Consider the following 22,954-nt stretch of genomic DNA (forward strand, 5'->3'; position numbering starts at 1 on the left):
TTGTTTTACATAGGTAAGGGGGGTATTGTTGACTGCCTACCCAGCATCCTTCTACTTCCTCCCTTTCTAAAACTGATTTAGCTCAGACCCGTATCTCCTCCACCCCGACGCATGCCTCCAGGGCCTCGGCGTCCGTCCTCAGCTAGAAGAATTCCTGGTTAGACTCAGCCAATCATGGAGTTCCATTTGCCACGGTCTGCCACGGCCATTGGCTCCTGAGTGGGCACCTGACCTAAGTTGTCCAATCAGAATGAAGTAGCCCCTGGATTTTCCAAGTGGCTCATTCCCTGCCCCCAGGGTCGTGGTCACTGATATTTGGATGGGTACAGGACCTAAGAAGTCTGATCGGAATGACATATTCCCTAGATTATCCAAGGTAGCTACCCCCTCCTCCGTCTTCTGCTGCTCATCTTCGTCTCTTTCTCTCCCTCCTCCCATCCACCCCCATCAGTATATAAGGATTTGCCACTCACTGGCCCCATCTCTGCAGCTCATAGAGACTACCTGGGGACTCCCCTCTACATCAGCCAGTGCTGTGGTCCCTGTCTCACACTAGAGGAGGTGCTACCCCGGGACTAGCCACACAGAGGGAGACATATGTGAGTATCAGGACTAACACTGCCAGGGGCCCATCGACATCTGGGCTACAGGTCACCTGGGCTTCCCACAGCGGGGTTTCGGAGGACCACACATGGGGCACAGATAGCCAACACAGAACTGGGAGTTAGAGACGAGCCAAATCCAGGGGAAGCACAATCTTCCTCAGCTGTGGACTAACACCTGCCGTTCTCTGCCTCTGAGGCCAGGGAAGCCGCTTGCGACGAAGCCTGAAGACACTCATTGACATATATACTTACTCCTGGGCTTTTAATGTACTAGAAAACAAGCAGCCAAGCAGCAAGAGAAGACCCCAGGAACTACACTCCGATTAAGCCTGAAATGCTGGTTTTCTCCATGTCCAGAATGAGGCAGCCAAACTGCACGGAGGAGTTAAACCATGACTAACAGGCCCATTTGGAATCTGAGTACTTGAACCACACACTCCTTGGCCAAACAGACGGTGCAATCTGCCATCTGAGATGAGGAAGACTTCTGGGCGGGCAGTTAAATCAAGACAACCTAATGTAGTTCACAAATACACTTTCACCGAACAGACCCTTGAAAAAACACACGCAATTTACGTTAGGGTGATGAACAGTTTTGCAACTAGATCGAGGTACTGATTATGCAACACTGTGAATGTACTAAATGCCACTGGATTGTGCACTTTAAAATGAGTAGCTTTATGTTCTATCAACTTCACTTTAATTTCAGAAAAATACACACAGGTCCACAAGTATGCAAAGTGGGGCCCTTGTGCCTACGTGCACACACACACACACTCTCACAGAGATTTCTTTGAAATTCAGAGACGTGCCGCACAGGGCAGAAACACTCAATGCATCAACTCCTCAGGACCTGAGTTAGATCACCACTACACTCCTCCACGGTGTTGAGCACGGCTTACCCCCCACTCTACCTGTCCTGTGTCACTTCCTTCACCTGCCCCCCTCCAGCTCTGGGCTACGGAAGGTTCCCAACAAGAGTATGTCAGGCCCGTAGCACATAACCGCACCACCTTGCTCCAGCTTTATTTCACTTCCCAGCCCTGAGAAGCGCTGCTTGCTCCCACTTTCACGCCAGCTCCAGCTCTCCACTGACCCTGCACCACTAGCCTATGAGATAGGGCAGCTCCCACTTGACAGAGGAAGCCGAGCCTCGGAGAAGCTTATCCCGCCTCCGGAGGCCCAGGAGAGGGGGGCAGAAGTGAGGCAGGACTGCCATCCTAACAACTACTTTAGGCCCCTCCTGGCCCCTTTGTTTTGACCAGGCTGTAGATCATAGGCTTTGGACACAGACTTTTTGAATCTGAATCACAGGCTTCCTAGCTGTGTTACTTCCCACTTCTTTCCTTTACCTACAGAATGGACTAAGTGTAGGGAAGGCTGAATGAGAATGAGCTACATACAGTAGGAAAGGCTCCCAGCAGACGTGGTGGCTGCTAGCTTATGGCCATGCCCAGTGGTGCTCCTTCTGCGCTCAGTTTCAGCCAGTTTGGGGCAGAGGAATATACAGGTGGCCAAGGTCAAGGTCAGGGTCAATCGACTTTGTGAAAAGCACACTGAGAAGTGTTGCTGGTTTCATAAATGCGTATGTTAGTGGCAGGCAAGGACTGAAGTCAGGCATTTTATTGAAACTGTATTGCACGTGGACTGTGGCACGGCTGCCGGCGCCTTGTAGGCTCGCGGTGCGCACAGCTGCGGGCAGTTTTCGGCGGCTGGCTATGAAATGGTAACCGGAAGCACGTTTGCACCAGCAATCCCGTGTGTTCCGAGAGGCTCGGCCAATCCAGAAGCAGGCGCTCCCACTTTACAGAACCTGGCTGGGCAGCTGGGGCGTGTGCGGAAGCAAACTGGGAGCCGGGGAAACGAAATTAAAGAGACGGAGTGCTCCAGGCCGACCAGGAAGCTGGCAACAGCGAAACTTGGGGAGAAAAGCACCAGGTACGTGGTCATTCCCGAGGTTCCATGTGTCCATTCTCTTTCGGGTATCCTCACGGAACCCTGGAGGCAGCGCGGGGACAGGTGTTGTGACCCTGCCCTCCCTGGGCAGCGAGGACAGCTGCTGCGCCCAGGGCACCATCTGAAGTGGTGGGGCAGTCGGGTGGGGCGGGGGGCTGGCGGGGAGCAGGGGGGCTGGCGGGGAGCAGGGGGGCTGGCTCGTGGGTTGGTGGGGGTGGGGAGCGTGGTTTTCAGTCTTAGAGGTGTGGGCCCTACGGTCTGGTCAGATTGCACAGGGACCTGCGCGATGCCTGCTCCGAGCCCACCGGGTGCTCCCCACTCAGGTGAGTCCTGTCGGAGCCCCCAGTCTGGCACGTCAGCTCCTTCACTGCATGTGTCATGTGCTGCCTGGAAAATCAAAGCACGCCTCGCCCTTCAGGGAGACACCGGTTGACTTAGGCAATCTAGTAAGAAACTGGCAGCAGGGGGAAGACCCTAGAAAACTGAATTACAGACGTGGAGCCACAGCGTTGCAGCTCATGGGCCGTGCACGTAACCTGTAAGAGTTCTTTCAGTGTCTCTGGGTGTGTTTTCTCATCCATTAAAAAAAAAAAAAAAAACGGACAGGAAGAAAGTATCACCTACCTCATAAGGTGGTGGTTGTGGCTAAATGGGATCAACAAGTCCAAAGAAGGCCTCAAATGTAGGCACAGAATTAATGACAGGAGACACATGTGCTAGGCACAGGAATTCAGAGGAGAGAGGAATCGTCCACCCTTGAGGACTAGAAAAGGCTGCATGGAAAAATCCACACGACCTAATGTTTCTCTCTTAGTTTCCCACCATGGCATAGACCTTCAGAAGACTTCCCTGGCCCCCCACGGCACCCCTTAGAAAATCCAAGCCTTTCAGCCTGGTGTTGGAGGCTAGCCACGGTGGACGTCTAATTCCCTCCTAACTTACGTCTACTGGCTTCCCTGGTGACCACCCAGTGGAGGCAGTCTGCTTCTTTCCTGTGTGTCTCCCTCTGTGTTTTCTCTTGGCCTGGGGTACCTCGTCCTACCTGTGTCCCCTCCTCACCCCAAACCCATACACAGGTGTCATCTTCTCTTCTAAGAAAACTGCCTGTCCCCAGAGCTGGAAGTGCTCCTGCCCGCCTCCCACTGTCATTAATACCTGTAGGTACAGTGAATAAATCAAGGGGAACTATGGTAGGACACCCTAATAATCGGACATAAGGCTGCATTTTGAGAATTAGTTTAATGAAAATCAAACCGTAACTGTTATTAGTCATCTGCAGTATGGGTCACACCAGAAAACACCCAAATCTAATCAAGGGGACTAGAAGGTAACTAAGGAAAGCTGTAACCTCATACAGTGTGTTTTGGCCTGGCTGAAAAATAGGTTAGCTGAAAAGCCGTAGTCTACACAGACTCTACACAGAGTCCAGCAAAGGAGAGACTGCATAATTAGAATCTCAGGGTCCACCTAGCTCTGCCGACGGTAAGACACCAGCTGTGGTGGACGCACAGAGCCCGGTTACTAGAAAGTCACACTCTCGTGTGGAAGGAAAAGTTCACCACTGGGTTCTAGGGCCCGGATAAAATATACATTTCCTCTAAGATTTCTAATTCTGTGTGCTCCACAGCCTCCATCCCAAGCAAGCCTCTTCTGAATTCATTTTCCCAAAGCTACAATGGATAGCAGGCACTGGAAAGAATATCCATCACTATAACTTTGTTCTCCATATTTCTGTTTTCTAGTTGTATAAAAAAACAAACAAAAACGGGATGACTTTAGTTAAATCCCAGCCAACTGAACACATGCATTTATCTCTGATTGCTCCCAAATCCTCTAACATTATGGTAATTAAAAAGAAAAGAAAAGAAAAGAAAAGCATAAAAGCCACAGGGACAAAAGCAAACAGGAAAGGAGACAAGAGCAAAACAATTCTAGAAGCTGGGAGGTAGGAGAACGAGTGAGACTTAGCAGACTCAGAAGGGCAGCAATGAGGGGAAAGGTAGGAAGCCCCTAAAAACAGAACCCCCTGAAGGTGTGGGAACTGCAGCGGCCTGTTCGCCTGCAGGCTGGCTGCAGCTGGAGCCACAACAAGGGGATGAAGTGAGTCTGCTTACGCAGCACTTAAATCTCAGGTTCCATGCTCTACCGTGGTGCACACTGTCCCGAAACCCCGACAAAAGGCAGGCGTAGTTAGTGTCTGGAGAGGGTCAAAAAGAGGGTTCCCTGGATCGGGGTGGCGGGGGGGGGACGCAAAGTCCAGTTGAACATACTGAACACAAGGTCAGGACACATGCTAAAAATTAAGACCCCTATTTTGCTTCCAGCACTCCCTTCCCAGAACAGTGGTGGCCGTGCGTGAACCCCTCAGACAGGAGAGAGGAAGATTCCTTTCTAAGGAATCTTAGAATCTTAGAATTCTTAGAATTCATGAGTAGCCCAAGGGGAGAGACCAAAATCTGATGTTAAAGATTCCCCACTGAAAAGGTCCTGACAGATCACCGCTGGCACTAGTTCTCAACTGCGGGTGTCAGGGGTAGTGAGGGGTGATGGTGCCCCAAGGGAACATTCAGTAATGTCTGGAGACATGTTTGATGATCTTGACTGGGGTGGGATGCCACAGGCACCTCCCTAGTGGGAAGAGGCCAGGGATGCTGGTACAGTACACACGACAGCTCCCCACAACAAAGAATTTTCCAGCCCAAAATATCGAGAGTGCTGAGGTGGGGGAAAACCCTGACCTTCAGTAAGGACCAGAGTCAGCCAGCTTTGCTCACACACAGAGCTTCCCACATGCCCCAGTTCCATCTCATAAGAACGAGTGGACCACTGAGGAACGACCATGAAAGACAGATAAAAATGTGATACTATGCAGGGAACAAAAGTTTTGAGTAACTATTATTAATATCCTCAGAGAAATTGGAAAAGACAATCAAAAAAGCAAAACAAACCAGACTTAGAAGATGCCAAAGGGGAAAAAAAGGAACGTCTAAAGAACAGGAAAAGCTCTTAAAAATTAAAAATAGAATCACATTTAAAGAAACAATAGAAGGGGTGGATGATAAAATTGAGGAACTCTCCCCAAAACAGAGCAAAAACTGGGGACAAATATTAAAAAAAAAAAAAATTAGAGGACCAGCCTAAGAACTCCCACATTTAAATACTAGGAGTTGTAGTGTAATAGAAAAGATCAACTGGAAATGAAGAGATCAAAGAAATAAACCAAGAAAATTTCTCAGAACCAAAGGACATGAGTTCCAGATTGAAAGGGTCCAAGACAGCCAGCCAGACCCTACTCCAAAACCCATGATTGTGAAATTTCAGGGAGCCTGATGTGGGGCTCGATCCCAGGACCCTGGGATCATGGCCTGAGCTGAAGACAGACGCTTAACAACTGAGCCACCCAGGTGCCCCGAGAAGTAAATTTCTAAATATATTCAATATCACCACCTAGAGCCAAACACTAATATTTTGACAGTTTTGTTCCCATTTTTTTCTTCACATATGACATCCATGGGTATTTTTCAAAGTTGTAATCATGCTATATATATATATATATATATATATATATAGTTTTAATCCCTGCTTTTTCACACATAACACATTAACCTTTTTACCATCTTTAAGTATTTGTTGAAAGGTTTTTTTTTTTAAGATTTTATTTATTTATTTGAGAGAGAGAGAATCTGAAGCAGACTCGACTCCCCGAGCACGGAGCCTGATGTGGGGCTTGATCCCACGATGGCAAGATCATGACCTGAACCAAAACCGAGAGTCGGACGCTTAAGCAACTGAGCCACCCAGGCACCCCTTGAAAGCAGTTTTTAATGGCTGTGATTATCCTAATACACATCATGCTAATATTTAACAAATCCCTTTTTACTATGCATTGATGTGTGCAAAACTTATCACCATTATAAAATTCATTGTAAAAAAAATAGTTTTATGTAAATCTCTGTGTACTCTGAATGCTTCCTGCATGTAAATTCGTAGAAATGGTCACTGAAGTGATCTTTGCCAAATTAACCCTCAACAGTTTGCGTCCGTTTTTACTCCCAACAGTGGTGCACAGAGCATCAGCTTCCCTCCCTAACTCCTGGGTATCAATTTTTCCCATCTTGTCCAACTTGATAGGTAAAATAAAAAGGTTTTATTTGTGTCTCTCTACATATTGTATGTTCACTGGCTATCATAGTCCCCACTTATCCATGGGGATACATTCCAAGACCCCCAGTGGATGCCTGAAACTGCAGATAGTGCTGAACCCTATACTAGACCTATACACACATACCTATGATCAAATTTATTTCTAAATTAGGTAGAGTAAGAAATTAACAATAACCAATAATAAAATAAAACAATATACCATAATGAAAGTTATATGAAGTGGTCTCTCTCTCAAAATACCTTACCGTGCCGTACTTGCCCTCCTTCTTGGGATGCTGTGAGATGCACAGCCCACATGATGAGGTGCAGCAAGGTGAGGACGCAAGTAAGCACTGTGTCGGAGCGTTAGGATATTACTGCCCTTCTGATGGTATGTCAGGAGGAGGCTGCTTCCGGACTGCAGTTGACCACGGTGACTGAAGCTTCAGGAAGCAAACACGCGGACAGTGGAGGGGGGCGGCGGGGAGGGACTCCTATATGCTTTGCTTCTTTTGTGAGCTTTTGGTTTATGTCTTATGTCTATTTTCCCACCGAGACCACATGGTAAATTAATCCTTTGGCAACTTCGTTTATATCTGGATCTCTTATGAGTTAACACAAATCAGACCCATGGACCCAGTGATCCGTGAGTGCCTGGATTGTGTTTCTGAATCTCAATGGCCCCACTATCTGTGAGGCTCTGTGCCAAGACACCTTTATGTCATCCCTCACGTTCTACCATTTCCACCTTCTCATGGCACATCACGCTGCTTGCTTCTTTCTTTTCTTTCTTTCTTTCTCTCTCTCTTTTCTATCACATTTCTACTTGTGTTTTGGTCATCTGTATACATCTCTTCCTACTGGACTCTAAATGCCTATCTGATGGGTCTTTATTCCTCACCTCACCTGTGTTTAACAGATACTCTTAGATCTGGTGAATAAAGTTATAAAGGTGTGGGTGGGGGTTGGGAGACTATGAACAGAGGTACGGATGGAACCAGAGCCTGGAAGGGGAGACGGGAGACCAGCTCCACCCCTCCCTGAGGCAAAGGTGAAGACAGCGTGAGGGGTGCACGTGCAACAGAGTTTGACTTTCTGCCTTGGCACCCAAAAACGGGTTCCCAGAGCCTGGGGCACAGTGCCCCTGTAATAAAGGCTGACAAAAAGGAGTAAAAAGAAAAGACAAGGATTATTCAGCCATAAAAAGGAATGAACTACCGATACATTCTATAATATGGATGAACTTTGAAAACATTACACCAAGGGAAGAAGGCTGACAGAAAAGGCTGCACAGGGCATGATTCCATTTCTATGAAATGTCTGGAATAGGCAAGTCCATAGAGACAGTAGTTTTGCGGTTGCCAGGGGCTGGGGGGGACAGGAGAATGGACAGTGACTGCTAATGGGTATAGGGTTTCTTTGGGGCATGACGAGAATGTTCTGGAATTAAATAGTGATGGTTGCACAACTTTGTCAATATGTATGTGAGTTATATCTCAATTTTTGAGAAGGAGAAGTAAAACTTATACACCCAACGGTTTGGTCCACGAGGAATTTCTGAGGAATCCCCTGCTTTGTAACACCAGCTTGCCCAGGCTGTGATGCTTCCACACTGCTCTGTGAGGTGGGGCCGCAGGGGAGCAGGCAGCATGCGTGTGTCCCCTCCTCTCCAGGCCGAGCTGAACAAGTCAACCCACTCGCTCTCCCCTCCCCCTGCGGCTAACAGAGTGCCACAGGACACACTCTGGAGGGACACCTGACATAAAACACACCGCAGGACTCGTATAGATCCAGATTTGCTGGAGAACGGTTCACATCCTGGTCAATATTTTATCCAAATAGACCTGGCAGCCTTTCTGCTAATGAGCTCTATGAGTTAAGAAATTAGTTCTACTATGCTTAAATGGGCAATGCTTTAGAATGACCACCGATAATCTGATTTTAAAGACCTTCTGTAATGTCCAGACAGATCAGAGCCATTCTCACTGGAAAGGTTCTTTCCGTAATAATCTTTCCAACGGAGTCCCCTAAATCTCACGCTCACCTAGCTCCTGCTGGGATCCCCCAACCTCGTGCCAAGTGCTGAGCACCACAGGTAGTCCCCCTCTGGGGGCTTGTAATCTGGGTGCCGAGGAAAGAGTCCTACATGAATAAGACCAAATGCTAGACTATGGCCTCTAGACAATTTCTCCATTGAAATTCAAAGAAAGGGTTCATCTGCAAGATGGCTGGAATCACACAGGAGGAAGGAGGTCATAGGGTGCATCAACCTCAGAAGGACCTTCTCACTTTCTGCAGGCTGGACAAAGACCTGGATGAAGGCTTCGGTCTTTACACACCCCCACCCTGGGTCTGAAGGAAGCAGGGACCCTGCCACCTTTCTCGCCTCTTGCCCCTCACATTCAGCATCCCTCCAGAGCCAGAGCCCACTAGAAACACCTGAAGGTAATAAATGTGAGCCCTGAGCCAGCTCACTGGGGAGGACAGCCCTTTGAAAAGTAAGCTGGGTTAAGCTGGGAAAAGTGCCTTTTCAAAGACAGCCCTTTGAAAAGTAAGCTGAAAAGTAAGCTTCCATTTTAATTGACCTGCACAATCAGGAGTAAATGTTCTCTCTCTCTCTCCCTGGCAGCTCTTAGAGGGGGCATAATTTGAGCCAACCCATTTATAATCCCAACCATTATGCCATGTGAAACAGGATGGTTTTTCTATACTGAAACAAGTTTGGAAAAAAAAAAAGAAAGAGGAGGGGGAGGGAGAGAGAGAGAGAAGGAGGGAGAGAGAGGGGAGGGAGGGAGGAAGAAAGGGAGGAAGGGAGGAAGGGAGGAAGGAAGGAAGGAAGGAAGGAAGGAAGGCAGGCAGGCAGGCCAGGAGAATGGGAGCGGACACTTACACAGAAAGCTTTGGTCAGCCAGACTAATTACGGCCGAGATGCCTGTCTGAGTAACAGCCCTTCCTCCAACCGCTCCTGGTGACCTGCCTGAGGAGTTTTAATACAAAAGAACGTCATAGCCCATCTGTTGCTTTGGAACTAATTTAGCACACACCAAACTGGCATAGTCTTCGGGGGCAGGTCTGTCACCACCTGGAGTGCTAACCTCAGCTACCGTGAACACAGGAGGGCCCAGGCCCCAATCTGTCTAGCCACTTAATGCACAGGAGACAAAATGCCTTGGCACTCAGACCTCATCAAGGAATACCAGTGGGGCCTACTATGTGCACAGTCCTGGGCCAGACAGCACATCAATGGAGTCAAGGGCAGCTTAGGAAGTTCTGTTTCAAATTTCTTCTGATAGTGCCCTTGGCCCCATCTGTACCAGACAAGCTAAGTAGGTAGCTGCGATTCATCCCAACAAATATGGAGAGTCCCAGCCATGTGTAAAGAACTAGAAATAGGGCGTGTGGAGGTGTATTTGGTGGGGTGGGGGTTAAAAAGTGAATAAATTATGTTCTCTGTACTCCAGGGACAGCGTATGAGGTGGGGGTGCGTGTGTGTGATGTCTCTGTGTGTGTATGTGTATGGTGTATATATGGCATGTGTATGTGGTGTGCATGTGTGAGGTGTGTGTAAGTGTGTGGTGTGTGTGAGGGGATATGTGTGTGTGGTGTGCATGTAGTGTATGTATGTGTGTGGTGTATATGTGGTGTGTGGGGCGTTGTGTGTGGTGTGTATGTGTGTGTGTGGTGTGCATGTGTGTGGTATATATGTGGTGTGGGGGGACAGCGGAGGGGCGGAGGGGAGGCGGCTTGTTATGAGGGGACAGTAAGTACACCAACATTCATTAACTCAGTGGCTCTGACTTTTGAGCCCGCATCAGAATCACCTGGAGGGTCTGCTGTAACAGAGCTGTCCGAGTTTCCGATTCAGGAGGTCTGCGGTGGAGCCTAAGAAACCGGATTTCTAACAAGTTCCTGCGAGATGGGTTTTGGTTCGAGGAGCACATTTGGGAACCAGGGCAGTAATTCAAACTTTTGCTGAGCATCTAGTACATGGAAGAATTCAATCTGGGCACTTTCTGCACCAACGAATCAACTTGGAGAACCCCTATGGAGCTGAGCTCCCAGGAGCAGCTGGTCTCCTATGGACAGAGCTGGGCCCCCCAGGGCCCCCCCCCCCCCCCGCCCCGTGAACAGGCAGCGGCTCCCCTCCCATCACTGGGTGTGGGCCCTACCCCTTCACTGAACTGGGAGCTCCTCCTCGGGGCAGGGCCTATGCCTGGCCTCTCCGGTAAGCCCTGCCCCTCACCGGGTCCCCATCCAGCTGCGGTTCTCGGGGACTGTTTGCTGACGGACTGCATGAAGGTTTTCAGCTCGTCCTGACAGCCATGGGGGGGCTAACGCAGGGGCAGGAGGAAAGCGGGTCCCTGCAGACCTGCTGTCAATGGGGACAGCTCAGGAAGGCAAGCAAAATGAGCAGGGGTGGGAGAGGCAGCCTCGGGAATATTCAGTTGTAATTGGGACAGATTGGAAATGCTTCACTTGGAAACAGTTTTCACCTAAATAGGAACTCTCAGAGGGAGGAAAGGAAGGCCTAGGGCAGCCCCTATGGGGACAGAAAAGGCACCTTGGCAGGCCAAAGCTGCCCGGCCCGGCAGCCCCCAGATAGCAAGCTCATGTCAAGTCAAGGCTAGCAGGCCAAAAACAAGGGCGAAGACGCAAAGAGCTGGGGAGGAAGGAGTCAGCTTAAGTCAACGTAGAACTTTGCCGGTCCCCCCTTCCCTGTGCGCAAACAGCACTGAGCTGCTTCCGGACCCTCATGGGCAGCAGCCACCTGCACCACCCAGGGGAAGGCCTCTTTTGAAGCAGGAGTGTACGTTAATGAACACACTGACAAAATACCCTTAACTTCCGGGGGGGCGGTGTTTAGGGGGGCCACGTTAGCAGGAGCCCCTACCAGTCCACCTACAGACAATTCCATCAGCTCTTCTATCTAGAAAAGCGATGCACTTGGGATGTCCTTCTTGCAGGAAACGTTCAACAACGGAATACATGTGATGTAAAAGAGACGTTTAACACCATCGAGCTGATTAGCACGAGTAATTTAACATAAAGAACCCAGGGCTTGGAGAGGGGCAACCTGCTGTTGCCTTCCAGCAGCTTTGTGGCCTGGAACGCTTCGCTTAACCTCCCTGACCCCACAAATGGAGGCAAACCCACTTGCTTCCTTTCCTCACAGAGCAGGTAGGAGGCCTCTGGGAGGCACCAAATGCAACATGCTGTGCACTCTGTGAAAATGCCACTCGGCAGGGAGGGTGTCAGTAGTAAACCCCAGATTCTACCCCGAGTCTGGGCAGGGCTGGCAAGTCTGGGGATCGGGAGAGAGAGGCAGCTGGTTCCCTACTCCCACCAGTCACTCGACAAGAAGACAGTGAGAACAATAAAGTCCCTTCCCCCCCACTTTCTGTTCTTTCTATTAAAATCAACAAGCAACACAGCACCAGATTAATATCTCTCTAATTACTAAGTTGTCAGTTACCGGGTGAAACACTCCATAATTTAATGATCAGCCCTGCTCCACAAGTCGACATGATACGGGATCTGGGGTCCATATAGACACATTCGGGACACCCCCCTGTGCCTGTGCTCCCCACGCTCTTCCCCCCCCACCCAGAATACGAGCTCCCTGTGACCCTCTGCCCGCGTGACCTCATTTAATCCAATGCTCTGTCCCCGTCTCACTTCACGGGACAGGGAGGAGATCATGAGTTGTGCACACGGTGGGGTGGAGGGGCCAGCAGTGAAGTGGCTGAGGTGGGATGGCTCCCCCTGGAAGGGACAGCCCAAACCCGGGGCTGCCTGTCCCAGGCCCTACCCCACCACCTTGCGCCCGAGAGCTGGGAAGCTCTGGGTTGATCCAATGACTCTGCGAAGAGGTACATCTACCATCCCCGTGTGACAGATGAGAACACTGAATTTCCAAGAGCTGAAGACCCTCGCTGGGAAGTGGGCCCTGGTAATGCAGCGTGGGGGCTCACAGCGACCACCAGTATACTCTAGTCTCTCCCACCTCTTCCTGCAAGCCCACGCCCTCCACAAAGCGCAGCCCTGCCACCTCTTCTGAGGTGGGACCACGAAGCACTTGGTTTCACAGGATGAGCTTTCCCAGCTGTGTAGGCAATCAGACCCCTCCTGTCCACTCCCACAGAACACGGAGCAGACACTGCATCAACCGCGCCTGAGCTGAACAGGTGTGGGCCCCCAACGCTGGCCTGGACCATCGCTCTCAGCCACCATGCACGGTGACTACAGACACCATCTCTAATCCTTACTGCAACCCCGGGAGGCAGACATTACCTCCCCAGTGCGCAGGGAGGGAGGAGCCGGCTGGCCCATGGCCTTCCAGCCACGGAGAAGAGGAGCCGGGATTCAGAGCTGGTCTGAAGAATCCCAAACCCACACTTCCGTGGCCCAGCGGCCTCCTCCTCAGGGGACCTAGACATGAGAGGCCTCAGGAAAGTTGCAAAGGCCTGAGCCTGAGAGACAGTATTGGGGGACAGGCCCACTGGAGACCACAAAGTCCCCAGGCTCTCAGTGGGAGTATAACGGATACCAGCTGCATCCCTCGGAGCCTGGGATTCCTTTGACCCTTGGAGACTTCAACTGTATTAAAGCTGTTTTCCAAGCAATGGGTTGTGCCTGAAGCTATCATCTAACGGCTCTCACCTTAGTCTTGGGTTAACCTTTTTGCAGAAATGAGCTGACAGCCAAAGAAAAATTAGCTCAGTCTGAGAAATATTTGTTGTATGCCTTCCATGCCCCAGGTACCTGACTAAGTGCTGGAATCAGGGAGGAGAAAAAGCCAGTCAGTCCTCATGGAGCTCAGAGAGAGCAAGAAGCGGCCCCAGAGGGCCCAGCAGGCAGTGGATCTGGGAGAACTCTCCTCAGGGAGCCCCGGGAGAGCTCCCGTGAACCGGCCGCAGCTGCCACACAGCCTCCCTGGCCGGCCTCCCCGCGCTTCCTGGGACGAAGCAGCGGCCTGCCAGAAACTAAAAGAGGAACAGCAAACTGCTAAGGGCAAGGAAAGCTGCTCCTTGATCCAAGCTTGCCAAATTAGGGCAAAACCAAGCCCCTCCGAGTGAAAGGAAATCCAGCTGAGACTCACCAATTTCATTTTTAAAGACATGTGTGGTCTTGGGTTTCATTTCGTTGTAACATCTTCTCTTCCCTCCTCCTTGCAGTTTGTTATTCTGTATCGGTGGCCTCTTGGTAGTGCCCACTGCTGCCAACACGTGTGTCCTTGCTAGAAACTGATACCCCCATGGAAAGCTGCTTTGTTCTGTCTTGTTTTAATACCACTAGGTCTCGTCTCTGAAACCCTAAATTCCACAACAAAACCGCAAACACCCAGCTCCCCATAAGGCCTCCGACCCATGAGCTGTGAAATAATGCTGCCCACCCTTTTCATACCGTGGCACACACAGAAATGACAACATATGCCCAGGCCCCTTGAGGCTGTACACGGCCCCCTGCCCCTCCCAGAGCTGAGAGGATGGGATCTGAGCACACCTGTAACACCTGCTTCGGATACATCTGCTGGGAAGCTTTGGTTCCCAGCGGATAAATGTCAGTAAACCTCAAGACAATCATGACAGATGTGGAAGAGCCAGGCAGATCAGAGGAAGGGGACAGGGCCCATGTGCACACAAACAGAAAACCAACAAGAGCTGACAGAGACTGCTCCCACCCTGGGGCTCCTGCCTACACGACCATGGTCTGAGCTGACATAGCCCAAACCCACATCAGAGTGACAAGGGGAGCATAGGGCATTCAGTCGCTGCAGAGGCTTTGGAGCCAACAAAGGCCATCCACCTTCCCAATGCAGAGGAGGAAACCAGAATTCTGTGTAATGTGGTGCAGGCTGGAGATATAAATAGCTTCTAAAAAGGTTAGGGAAAATGCACAGACGACAAATCTACAGTAGGTTACTAAGGGAAACCAGGATGCTTAGGGCCAGCGGCTCACCTGTTGAAGCTGTGTTGGGGAGGAACTCTGGGGCTCCTTCCAAACTCTGCTCTCTGGGCTCTTCGGGATGCAATGTGGGCTGCTCGCCCCTGGAGCCTGCGTAATGCGAGTGGGTGCTTCCTAAGCCCTACCGATGTGCCCTGCAGGCCCCCTCCAAAGGAAGGAAAACCTTTTTCTTAACTACATCTCTGTCTAGTTTCCATAAGTCTACTCACTCTCAATTTCCTCATCTGGCAAGAGTACCTCCTCAGGTACTGGGAGGATGCCTGCCTGAAGGCAGGAGGAGCCTGATGAGTGCAAACCGTGGCCTCCCCCTGGCCCCTTCCCATTCTACAAGGCCCTTAGGTGCCTGCCACCCCAAGAAACCCAGAAGGTGGGGCATTCCAAGGCTGCCTTCCCTGGAGATTCCCTTCTGGAGGGAAAGTACTTCCCTGGTTTCCCAGAGGCCTTGGAGGGCAGCCACAGCTGCTGGGCTTTGTCAAGTAAGAAACAGATCTCACTTGTCACTGAAAAGCCAACCCCAGGGACACCTAAGTTAAAGATATTTATAGCTCTCATGTATGCATCCTTGAACCTGTGTGTGTTTCAGCCAACAGACATAGCAACACCACCCCCAAAAGCATACATACGGACTTCCACACACTGAGGAACTTTAGGGAACCCAAACGCATCCCCAACACACACCCTCCTGAGAGCGGGTATTCTGGGACCTGAGATAAACTGGGCGCCAGTCCTTCCCCCTTTAGGGTATCAAGTTCTGCCCTCCTGCCAAGGATTAAGAGATCAGCCTGGAACCCGTCGCTCAAGAGCAGCTTGCCAGGCTGCTCCCCAGCAGCTCATCTGCACAGAGAGCAAGAGCTCTCCCCACTTCCCCTGAGCTCCAAACAGCACAGAGGCAGAAGGGAAAATATTGCCTGTCCCGTCCCTCCCCGGTGGGCAATGGGGCTGCTGCAGAACCCACACTGAAGTCCTGAGAGGCGGGCAAGAAAGGTAAAGCTCCACCAAGGCCCAGGCCGGAAGCCAGACCCCTCCACCAGGCCCCGGGGTGGAGGCAACCACCACGGCCCTCAACTTCCACTCCAAAATGCTGGGCAGTCAAAATGTCAGGGCCGCTCCTGGGCTTGGCCAAGAGACGGGGGCTTCCCTTCGGCCAAGTGTGTTGGGGATGTTGAGGGATGTGCCCAGGAAGAGCACACGATGGGGACTAAAGCTGCCCAACATACTCACATTCATATTCATTCATCCTCTCGCTCTCCCTCTCTGCCAACAGCCACAGAGGCCAAGGGGGAAGCGACCTCCTCCGGAAGGCCAAAGGTCATCTATGACAGTCATCTTTTATGTTCCCTAATGTGTAAATTGGGCTAATGTTACCTATGGCTCTGAACTTGACTGGGGTCAAAGAGGATACCAAGAGCAAGCACAAAGACTAGAAGTTTCCACCCAAGGCAGGCACGATTTCTGTTATTCAAATACAGTGAGTGACCATTCTGAGCCAAGATTATGGAGAGAAAGTGACGTTTTCCAGGGCTGTGCGCTTCCTCCTTAGCCCTTCCTACCTCCCAAAATAGAGTCAACTGAAACCTACAGACCTCACTTGTTTCTCCGAGTGTACACTGGACTCCCAGCTCGTCTAAGTTTTTCTCCTGTCACTGGGCACACAGGCTCTGATGGAGAAAGGTGACCATCTGATACCACAGGGCATTTAGAGAAGGGAGCACTGGACTGCGTCCATGGGTCCAGTGAGGGGGACTGTGGGACTCCTGAAGTATGAGCTGGCTCCATACCTCCGGGTGAGAAGGTATAAGCATCTGGCATCTCGTGGAATTTCTGTCAACTGCAGACATAATATACTATTCTCTTCCACCCGTGGCCCCCTGCCCCCAACAAAACTGCCCAGAGTGCAGTACGATCATTTCTTGTGATATTTATACCCATCTTCTATGAGCGAAGAACAGTGCCAGCCACTTTTACATACCTTAAACACTTTAGGCCAGTCTACGACACTGCAGCATAGTTTTGAATTACCCACGTTTTTACTAGATCACAAAGGTTAGGTAAGCCAGAATCACATGACTAGGGTAGCAAGCTGGAGATCTGAGCCCAGGCCTCTTTCGTTCCAAAGCCCATGGGCTTTTCTCTGCTGTCTGTGAGGCTTCAAAATGTCTCTCTGTATGTACACGTGTGAGTATGCATGTCTATGTGTTTACTGACCATTACTGTTATCGTAAGATTAATCTGATGCTGATTCATAGAGGCATGAATTCTTAATGACCAAGAACAACACAGGAATCTCCTATTTAACACACATGAACAGATACCTGGTTCAGATACTTCTCTCTATGTTATCATCAGCCGTGGCAGATCCCTGTCTTAAATTTATTCTTTTGTAATCCCCAGGTGCTTAGCACCGTGCTAGGTATACACTGGACACTCCTCATTTAATCTCCTTGATGATTACATTGCTAAGATTGCTTATTAGTAATAAACCCGTTAAGTGCTGAAAGATGAATTATCACTAACTTTTATCTAAAAGGAAAAGTTCCAGACACTGGGAAAAACACCAAGGGGACTTAAAACACATCTTGGTCAACAGAGTAGGTGTCCCACCACTGGGTGAAAACAGTAATATCTGAACCTTTCTAATAGTTTGATCCCATTTGGTATGTGTCTTACAATCTCCACGGGACACAGCAATCATGAGGACTTATGGGAAGCCCTGGTTTTGTGAGTGGGTCCAACTTCGGGTGATGATTTGGATCTGGGTTCTCTCCTCTGCAGCGACAGCACACAACCCCCATTCAGAGAATGGCTGTCCAGATTCCAGGTACCATGCCTACAGACCCACAAGGAATCCATTCAACCCAGGTGGCATCTCAGCCTCTCCCGTGGCTTCCTGTGTGTATAACCACCTCAAACTGGGGCAAATTCAGACCAATGTCCTAATCCCAACAATACTTGTCAGTAGCTGTGTGACCTGAGGTCAGCTACCTAGGTTCTCTGAGCCCCAGTTCCCCCATGTGCAGAGCTAGAATACCACTTAGCTCATGGGGTTGTTTTGCGGAGAAAAGAATATTTGCATGTGGCCGCCCCATGCCTGATACGCAGAAGGAACTCAGTAAATACTAGTTGGGTTTGAAGGTGCACAGAACAGGTCTGACATACACACATCCTGTTGAATAGGGCTCGTGGTCAAATGAATGGTCATGGTGACAAGTTAAAGGAGAAAAGGGAAGAGGTGGTAGTGAGAGAAGTTAAAATTAGAGACGATATTTAAAAACCGGTCTCCGTTTCAACCAATGATAAATGTTATTTATCAACCGTGCGGCTCAAAAGTTGGTTTTACTTCATGGACTGTGTTCTGCCTCTTGCCCTCCATACGTTCCGAGAGAATAAGTAACAGCTACGAGGCAGGCACCCGAAGGCGCCCTGGCAAGCTAAGGACTGGTTGTACTGACTTGGGTCGGTTTGGTGAAAGGGGACAGCCTCTGGCACCTTGCGCTGCCAACAGTTTCTCTATCCTCAGAAACTGCTCTAACTTAACAGTTTAGAAACCAGAAGCCCCATGAAGACACCCTCCATAAGGCATTTCTCAGAATCCAACCTGGAACCACAATTCTGAAATCCAAATCTAGAAAAGCTACAAAGAATAGCTCCCCTTTATTGAGCACCTACCCGAGTGTGCCAGACTCAAGGCTAAGCATCTGGCATATAATATACGATACGAACAGGGAATGTTTTGAAACCCATCGTATGGATAAGGGAATTGTACTACCGGACATCCGCCAGAGCACTCTCTAAGCCCCCTCAGCTGTTCACGTCCTCAAGCACTCAAGTCTGCATGCCACGTGGAAACTTCTGCCCATGTCTAATCACAGGGCTGGATTCTGCAAAACTTCATCACACGCAATCATCCCGGCCCCACAGCAAAAGTGGGTCTGGCAAGAGGGACAGAGACAGACAGGAGAGCCACCTCTGATTTGCTAAGTCAGAAGCTGCCAGGAGGATTGTGCATTTTCTTTCTGCACAATAATCTCTCCCAAAGAAAACCCAGACAAAGTCACCTGGCCTTCCTGGGGTGGGGGGGGGGGAGGTCTTCCTCCAAGACTCATACTGAACTCCTAACCCTTCCTCCTCCTCGCTACCCCAGGGAGTGGCTGGATGATTGTTGTTTCATTTCTTTTTCTTCCCTGTGGTCCTCTGGTAACACCACAAATTACGTTTGCAGGGACTCGAGTCCCAGAGTGCAATGATGTTGTAATAAACATAACCAGGACCAAATGCCTTCCCATCATATTAGATGATGCCATTTCGCACCAATCAGGCTCCTCCGGCAGGCAGACCACTCACCAATGAGGGACCAGACAGAGGCTGTGAGGGGGAGACCTGGTCATCTGCAACTAAAAATAAGGGCGCTTCATGATTGGCCGCTGCCACTTTGCAACAGGAGTTGGGACCCACACACCAGGCACCTTACAGAAAGCACACACAGGCAAAAACTTTCATAGCTCAGGGGTTCTCATGGGGTGGGCTGGGATGGGTTTGTTGTTGGGTTGTGTGGGTTTTGTTTTTTCCTTTTCCTAATTTGCTGACTTGAAGAAAGAAATAAAGACTTGATCCACAGGGGCCCCTCGAAGACACACCCTCCCTCCTAGACATCTGTTTCCAAAGGCCATGTACAGCCACCCCGAATTAAGGAAAGGCAAGGGGGTGTCGGCCAGGGGCCAAGACACTCACCTGTCCGGCCGTGTCATAGAGTCCCAGGAGGTACTGCTTGCCCCCTACGGTGACGCTGACTGCAAGGGCAGAAGTGGGGGCGGGGAGAGAAGCTCGATTATCTAGGGTCTGGGGCAATCTGCCTCCCCATCAGGACCTGCTTATGCCAACCCAGCCGGAGGCATGCGGGCGCTCCCCGGGAGATGTCACCCCTTTTCCGTTGTGCCGAGCTCACTGTTAAGTGGCAGTGAGGCCGGGGTGTGATGTGGCCCCACTTGCCCACTCCCTTCTCCCAAGTCCCCTGGCCACGTCTCGCCCAGTGCCCTAAGTGTTTCCCCGGGGGATCTGGGGCAGTAGGGAGAAGGCCGTGGGAAGGTCAAGGAGGTCGGCCCAGGGCGTCCGAGGGCTGGAAAGTGCGGGGAGCCGGGACTGGGCCGGGATGGGGCGGGGTAGGAAGACTGGTCTCCTCTGCCCGCGACAAGGAGGGCCGGAGGGGAGGCCTGGGGGTGGGGCCGGGAGCCCCGCGTAGGGCCAGGCGGGGGAGAGGGTGGGGAGCGCGCTCGGGGGAGGCGGCGAGGGGGCTCCGCGAAAGTTGCTCCAAAGTTCCCGGCCGAGGGAGCGGCCCCTTAGTCAGCAGTTCCGAGGCTTACCTGCGTAGTGGTCGAAGACGGTGGGCACGTACTCCTCCGGGAAGGCGTCGTTGGCATAGCTCATGAGTAGGCACGTCTTGCCCACCGCCCCGTCGCCGACCACCACGCACTTGAGCATCAGCGCGCCGGGCCCGTGAGCCATGCTGCGGCCGGCCGGCCTCCGGGCATGGTCCCCCCGGAGCCCCCGCCCCGGCCCCGGGCTCAGCCCCAGCCCGCCTGGGGGGTCCGCCGCCGCCGCCGCCGCCGCTCCGCGCAGCAGGGCCGCCCCCCCGGCCCCATGCAGCGGCTACCCCCGCCCGAGGGGAGGGGGCGGCGGGCCCGGGGCGCTGCCGCCGCCTCGGTCGCTGCCCGGATCCCCGCCCGGGCCCCGGTCGCCGCGCCCGCCCGCTGCCCCCGCCGCTCGGCGCCCGCGCCCTCTCCCCGGCCCGGCCTCCCCAGGAGGATCCGCTGGATCATAAGACTGGCGGGCCCCGGGGGAGACAGCAACTTTGGGGAGGGCAGCGGAGGGGAGGGGCCAGGCGGCTCTCCCCGCCCCGCGCCGGCCCAGGCCCCCTCCCGGCTGGGCCCCGGAGGAGGGCGGGCCCAGGCGCCTCCCCGAGAGCCGGCCGCCCGCCCCGCGCCCCCGCCCGCCGGGTCCGCGCTCCGCGCCGGGCGCCCCGCCCGAGGCCGCCGCTCGGCCCTGCCCGCTCACCCTAGCTTGACTCCCCGCGAGGGCTGGGGAGGGGGCGAGGGGGAGGAGCCGCGGAGCTGCTGGGAGCGGGGGCGGGGGCGGGGGGGGGGAAGGTGAGGCTGGGGGAGGGGGCCGAAAGGGAAGCGCTCGGAAGGAGCCGAGGGCTCCTCGCGCAAGTGCCCGCAGCGCCCGGAAGCGTCCAAAGGCCCCGGTGCTGGAAGAAGCCGCGGAGGCCTCTTGGGGAACCACGACGACTTCAACGATGACGCAATAGTCATGCAAAATTATACACATATATTTAAACTCCACCCGGAAGACAGGATCCATCCTATCGGCCTCTAAGTGCACAACAGACCTAGCAATCGGGGAAGGAAGAAAGGCCAAGAGGTTTAAAAAAACAATTTTTTTTTTAAGGTGCGCGGGGTGGTGGGGGAGGGTGGTGGTGGTCCCACAGCTGTAGAGTAGGGACTCCCGGCTTATTGCTTGGTTCCCCACCCCACCACCGCCACCCCAGGCTGTGTTCACTGCACGGAGCTTGAATCATTTACTTTGAAGCTGGTGACTAAGGGAGTTACAGCATCTTCAACCTTTGAAGCAACCCCCAGCCAGCCATTAAAGGGAGACCCTATGGGCTCCGGGCTCCGGATGCGGCAAATGTACCGGTGCTTCCTCTGGAGGCAGCATTCTCGGAGGTCCCCTTGCAGTCTCCAGTGTCCTTCGAAGGTGTTAAGGTTGTGATCCCTGAGGAGTGATACTCTTGCTCTAAGACCTGGCCGGTGATCCAGGGAGCAACCCCTGACCCCTGCCTGGGCAAAGCTCGGAAATACCATCTGGCCAGGTCCTGTTCACTGGCCTCTTGACCATTAGGCGCCTGGCGGAGGGCAGGGGAGAGTGGGTACGCTCCACACTGACACCACACACCCTACCCCCTGCTCACATGGAGAAATCGCTTTCTTTCATTGATTCACAAGACTGGAAAATGTTATATGGAGAGGCTGTGTGGAGGTCAACTGGACCGTCTCCCTTAGCTCTCCCTGAGGTTGTAGGTAAGCAAACAGACCTAGGGAGGCAAAGTGGTTATCCCAAAGGCTCCCAGCTAATTCCGGCAGTCAAAGAAGGAGCACACTTTGGGGGAATGTCCCCATGCCTCACTTCCCAGGCCTCTACTCTCAAACCCCTAATCAGATTTCTACTGTCCCGGAAAGACTTCCTAGATTATTGGAAGGTCCTTGTGGAGTCACACTGAACATCTCATGAGACCTCTCCATTTGGGTCAAAGTGTGGGTATTGCCATTGTCCCACTGCTTTAGGTTATGTGGTGAATCTGGAAGATAGTTTGTGTGTACTGAATGACAGGTTAAGGAAGGCAGTACAGTGCCTTGAAGTCAGATCTTGGTTCAAGGCTGGTCTCTGCCACTTCCAGGAGGACTAGTCCCCTTTGCCTACAGGACCATTTCTTCAGGCAGCGTGTATAGAGACTGGTGTCCTAAAAGGAAGGTCTATCAGAAGAGGTTAAGGAGCTCCCAGAGTAGCCCCAGCAGGGAAAGTGCATTGGGTCCCAGCTCTGACACCCATTAACAGTGTTACTTTGGGCATGTCATTTCTCTTCTCCTGGCCTCAGTTTTCTCATCTATAAATGTGAGCTCATCTGTAAGGGTGGAATCGGGTCTCGCCCCTGAGAACCCTGGAGCCCTTCAGAATGCATCCTGACAGATCCTGGTGAAAGCTTTGGGACAAGGGGAGAAGCAGTTGCTGGAGACATGGGGAAGGCCTTTATGAGGGATGATGAGGTCTGTCGTGGGGCTGCAGGAGAGAGGCTTCTCAGAGGTTTCCCCCGTCCAGGACTCTTTCCTCTCAGTTCTTACAGTACTTCTCAAAGGGGCAGATACTTAACTAAGGATCCAGGGAGCTGGAGAATCAGCTCCAGAACCTTGAAAAATGGCAGGGACCCCAGGTTCTGGATGCTCTGGGAGAAGCTCTGGGAATGTCAGAGCACTCCAATGGGGTGCTGATGGATGTTGGATGAATCATGCAGTGGTGACTTCACTGGCCATGGTGACCTCATCCCTTTGGCCCATAGAAAAACCAAAACTGACTGCCAGAAATACTTAGAGCTCTGGGCTGATTCCACCAGTGTGTGTGTGGAGTGTAGTTGGGGGTGGGGGTGGGGAACTTCTCCTGGGTGCCCCAGGTCAGCCCAAGCCCACAGATGGGTGAGCTGGAAGGACCAAACGGATCTCAACAGGAAGCTTACTTTC

General features: G+C 51.9%; 1 protein-coding gene across 6 annotated transcripts in view; it reads right to left on the reverse strand.

Annotated features, from left to right (window-relative positions):
• RHOQ (ras homolog family member Q) overlaps positions 1–20,316 on the reverse strand; it is a 62,656-nt gene extending 42,340 nt beyond the window's left edge. For all 6 annotated transcript variants that reach the window (XR_003524502.1, XM_027620828.1, XM_027620824.1 and 3 more), the window contains exons 1-2: positions 20,027–20,316; positions 19,398–19,456 (exon numbers count right to left, since the gene is read on the reverse strand). Coding sequence is in view for 5 of the 6 variants with exons in the window: in XM_027620828.1 (XP_027476629.1) it covers positions 19,398–19,456; positions 20,027–20,168 (201 nt within the window). In the remaining variant the exon portion in view is untranslated. The remainder of the gene's footprint in view (positions 1–19,397; positions 19,457–20,026) is intronic.
• Positions 20,317–22,954: the final 2,638 nt, after the last annotated feature.

Source organism: Zalophus californianus, chromosome 8 (genome assembly GCF_009762305.2).
Source record: "Zalophus californianus isolate mZalCal1 chromosome 8, mZalCal1.pri.v2, whole genome shotgun sequence".
In the NCBI taxonomy this organism is placed as follows: Eukaryota; Metazoa; Chordata; class Mammalia; order Carnivora; family Otariidae; genus Zalophus; species Zalophus californianus.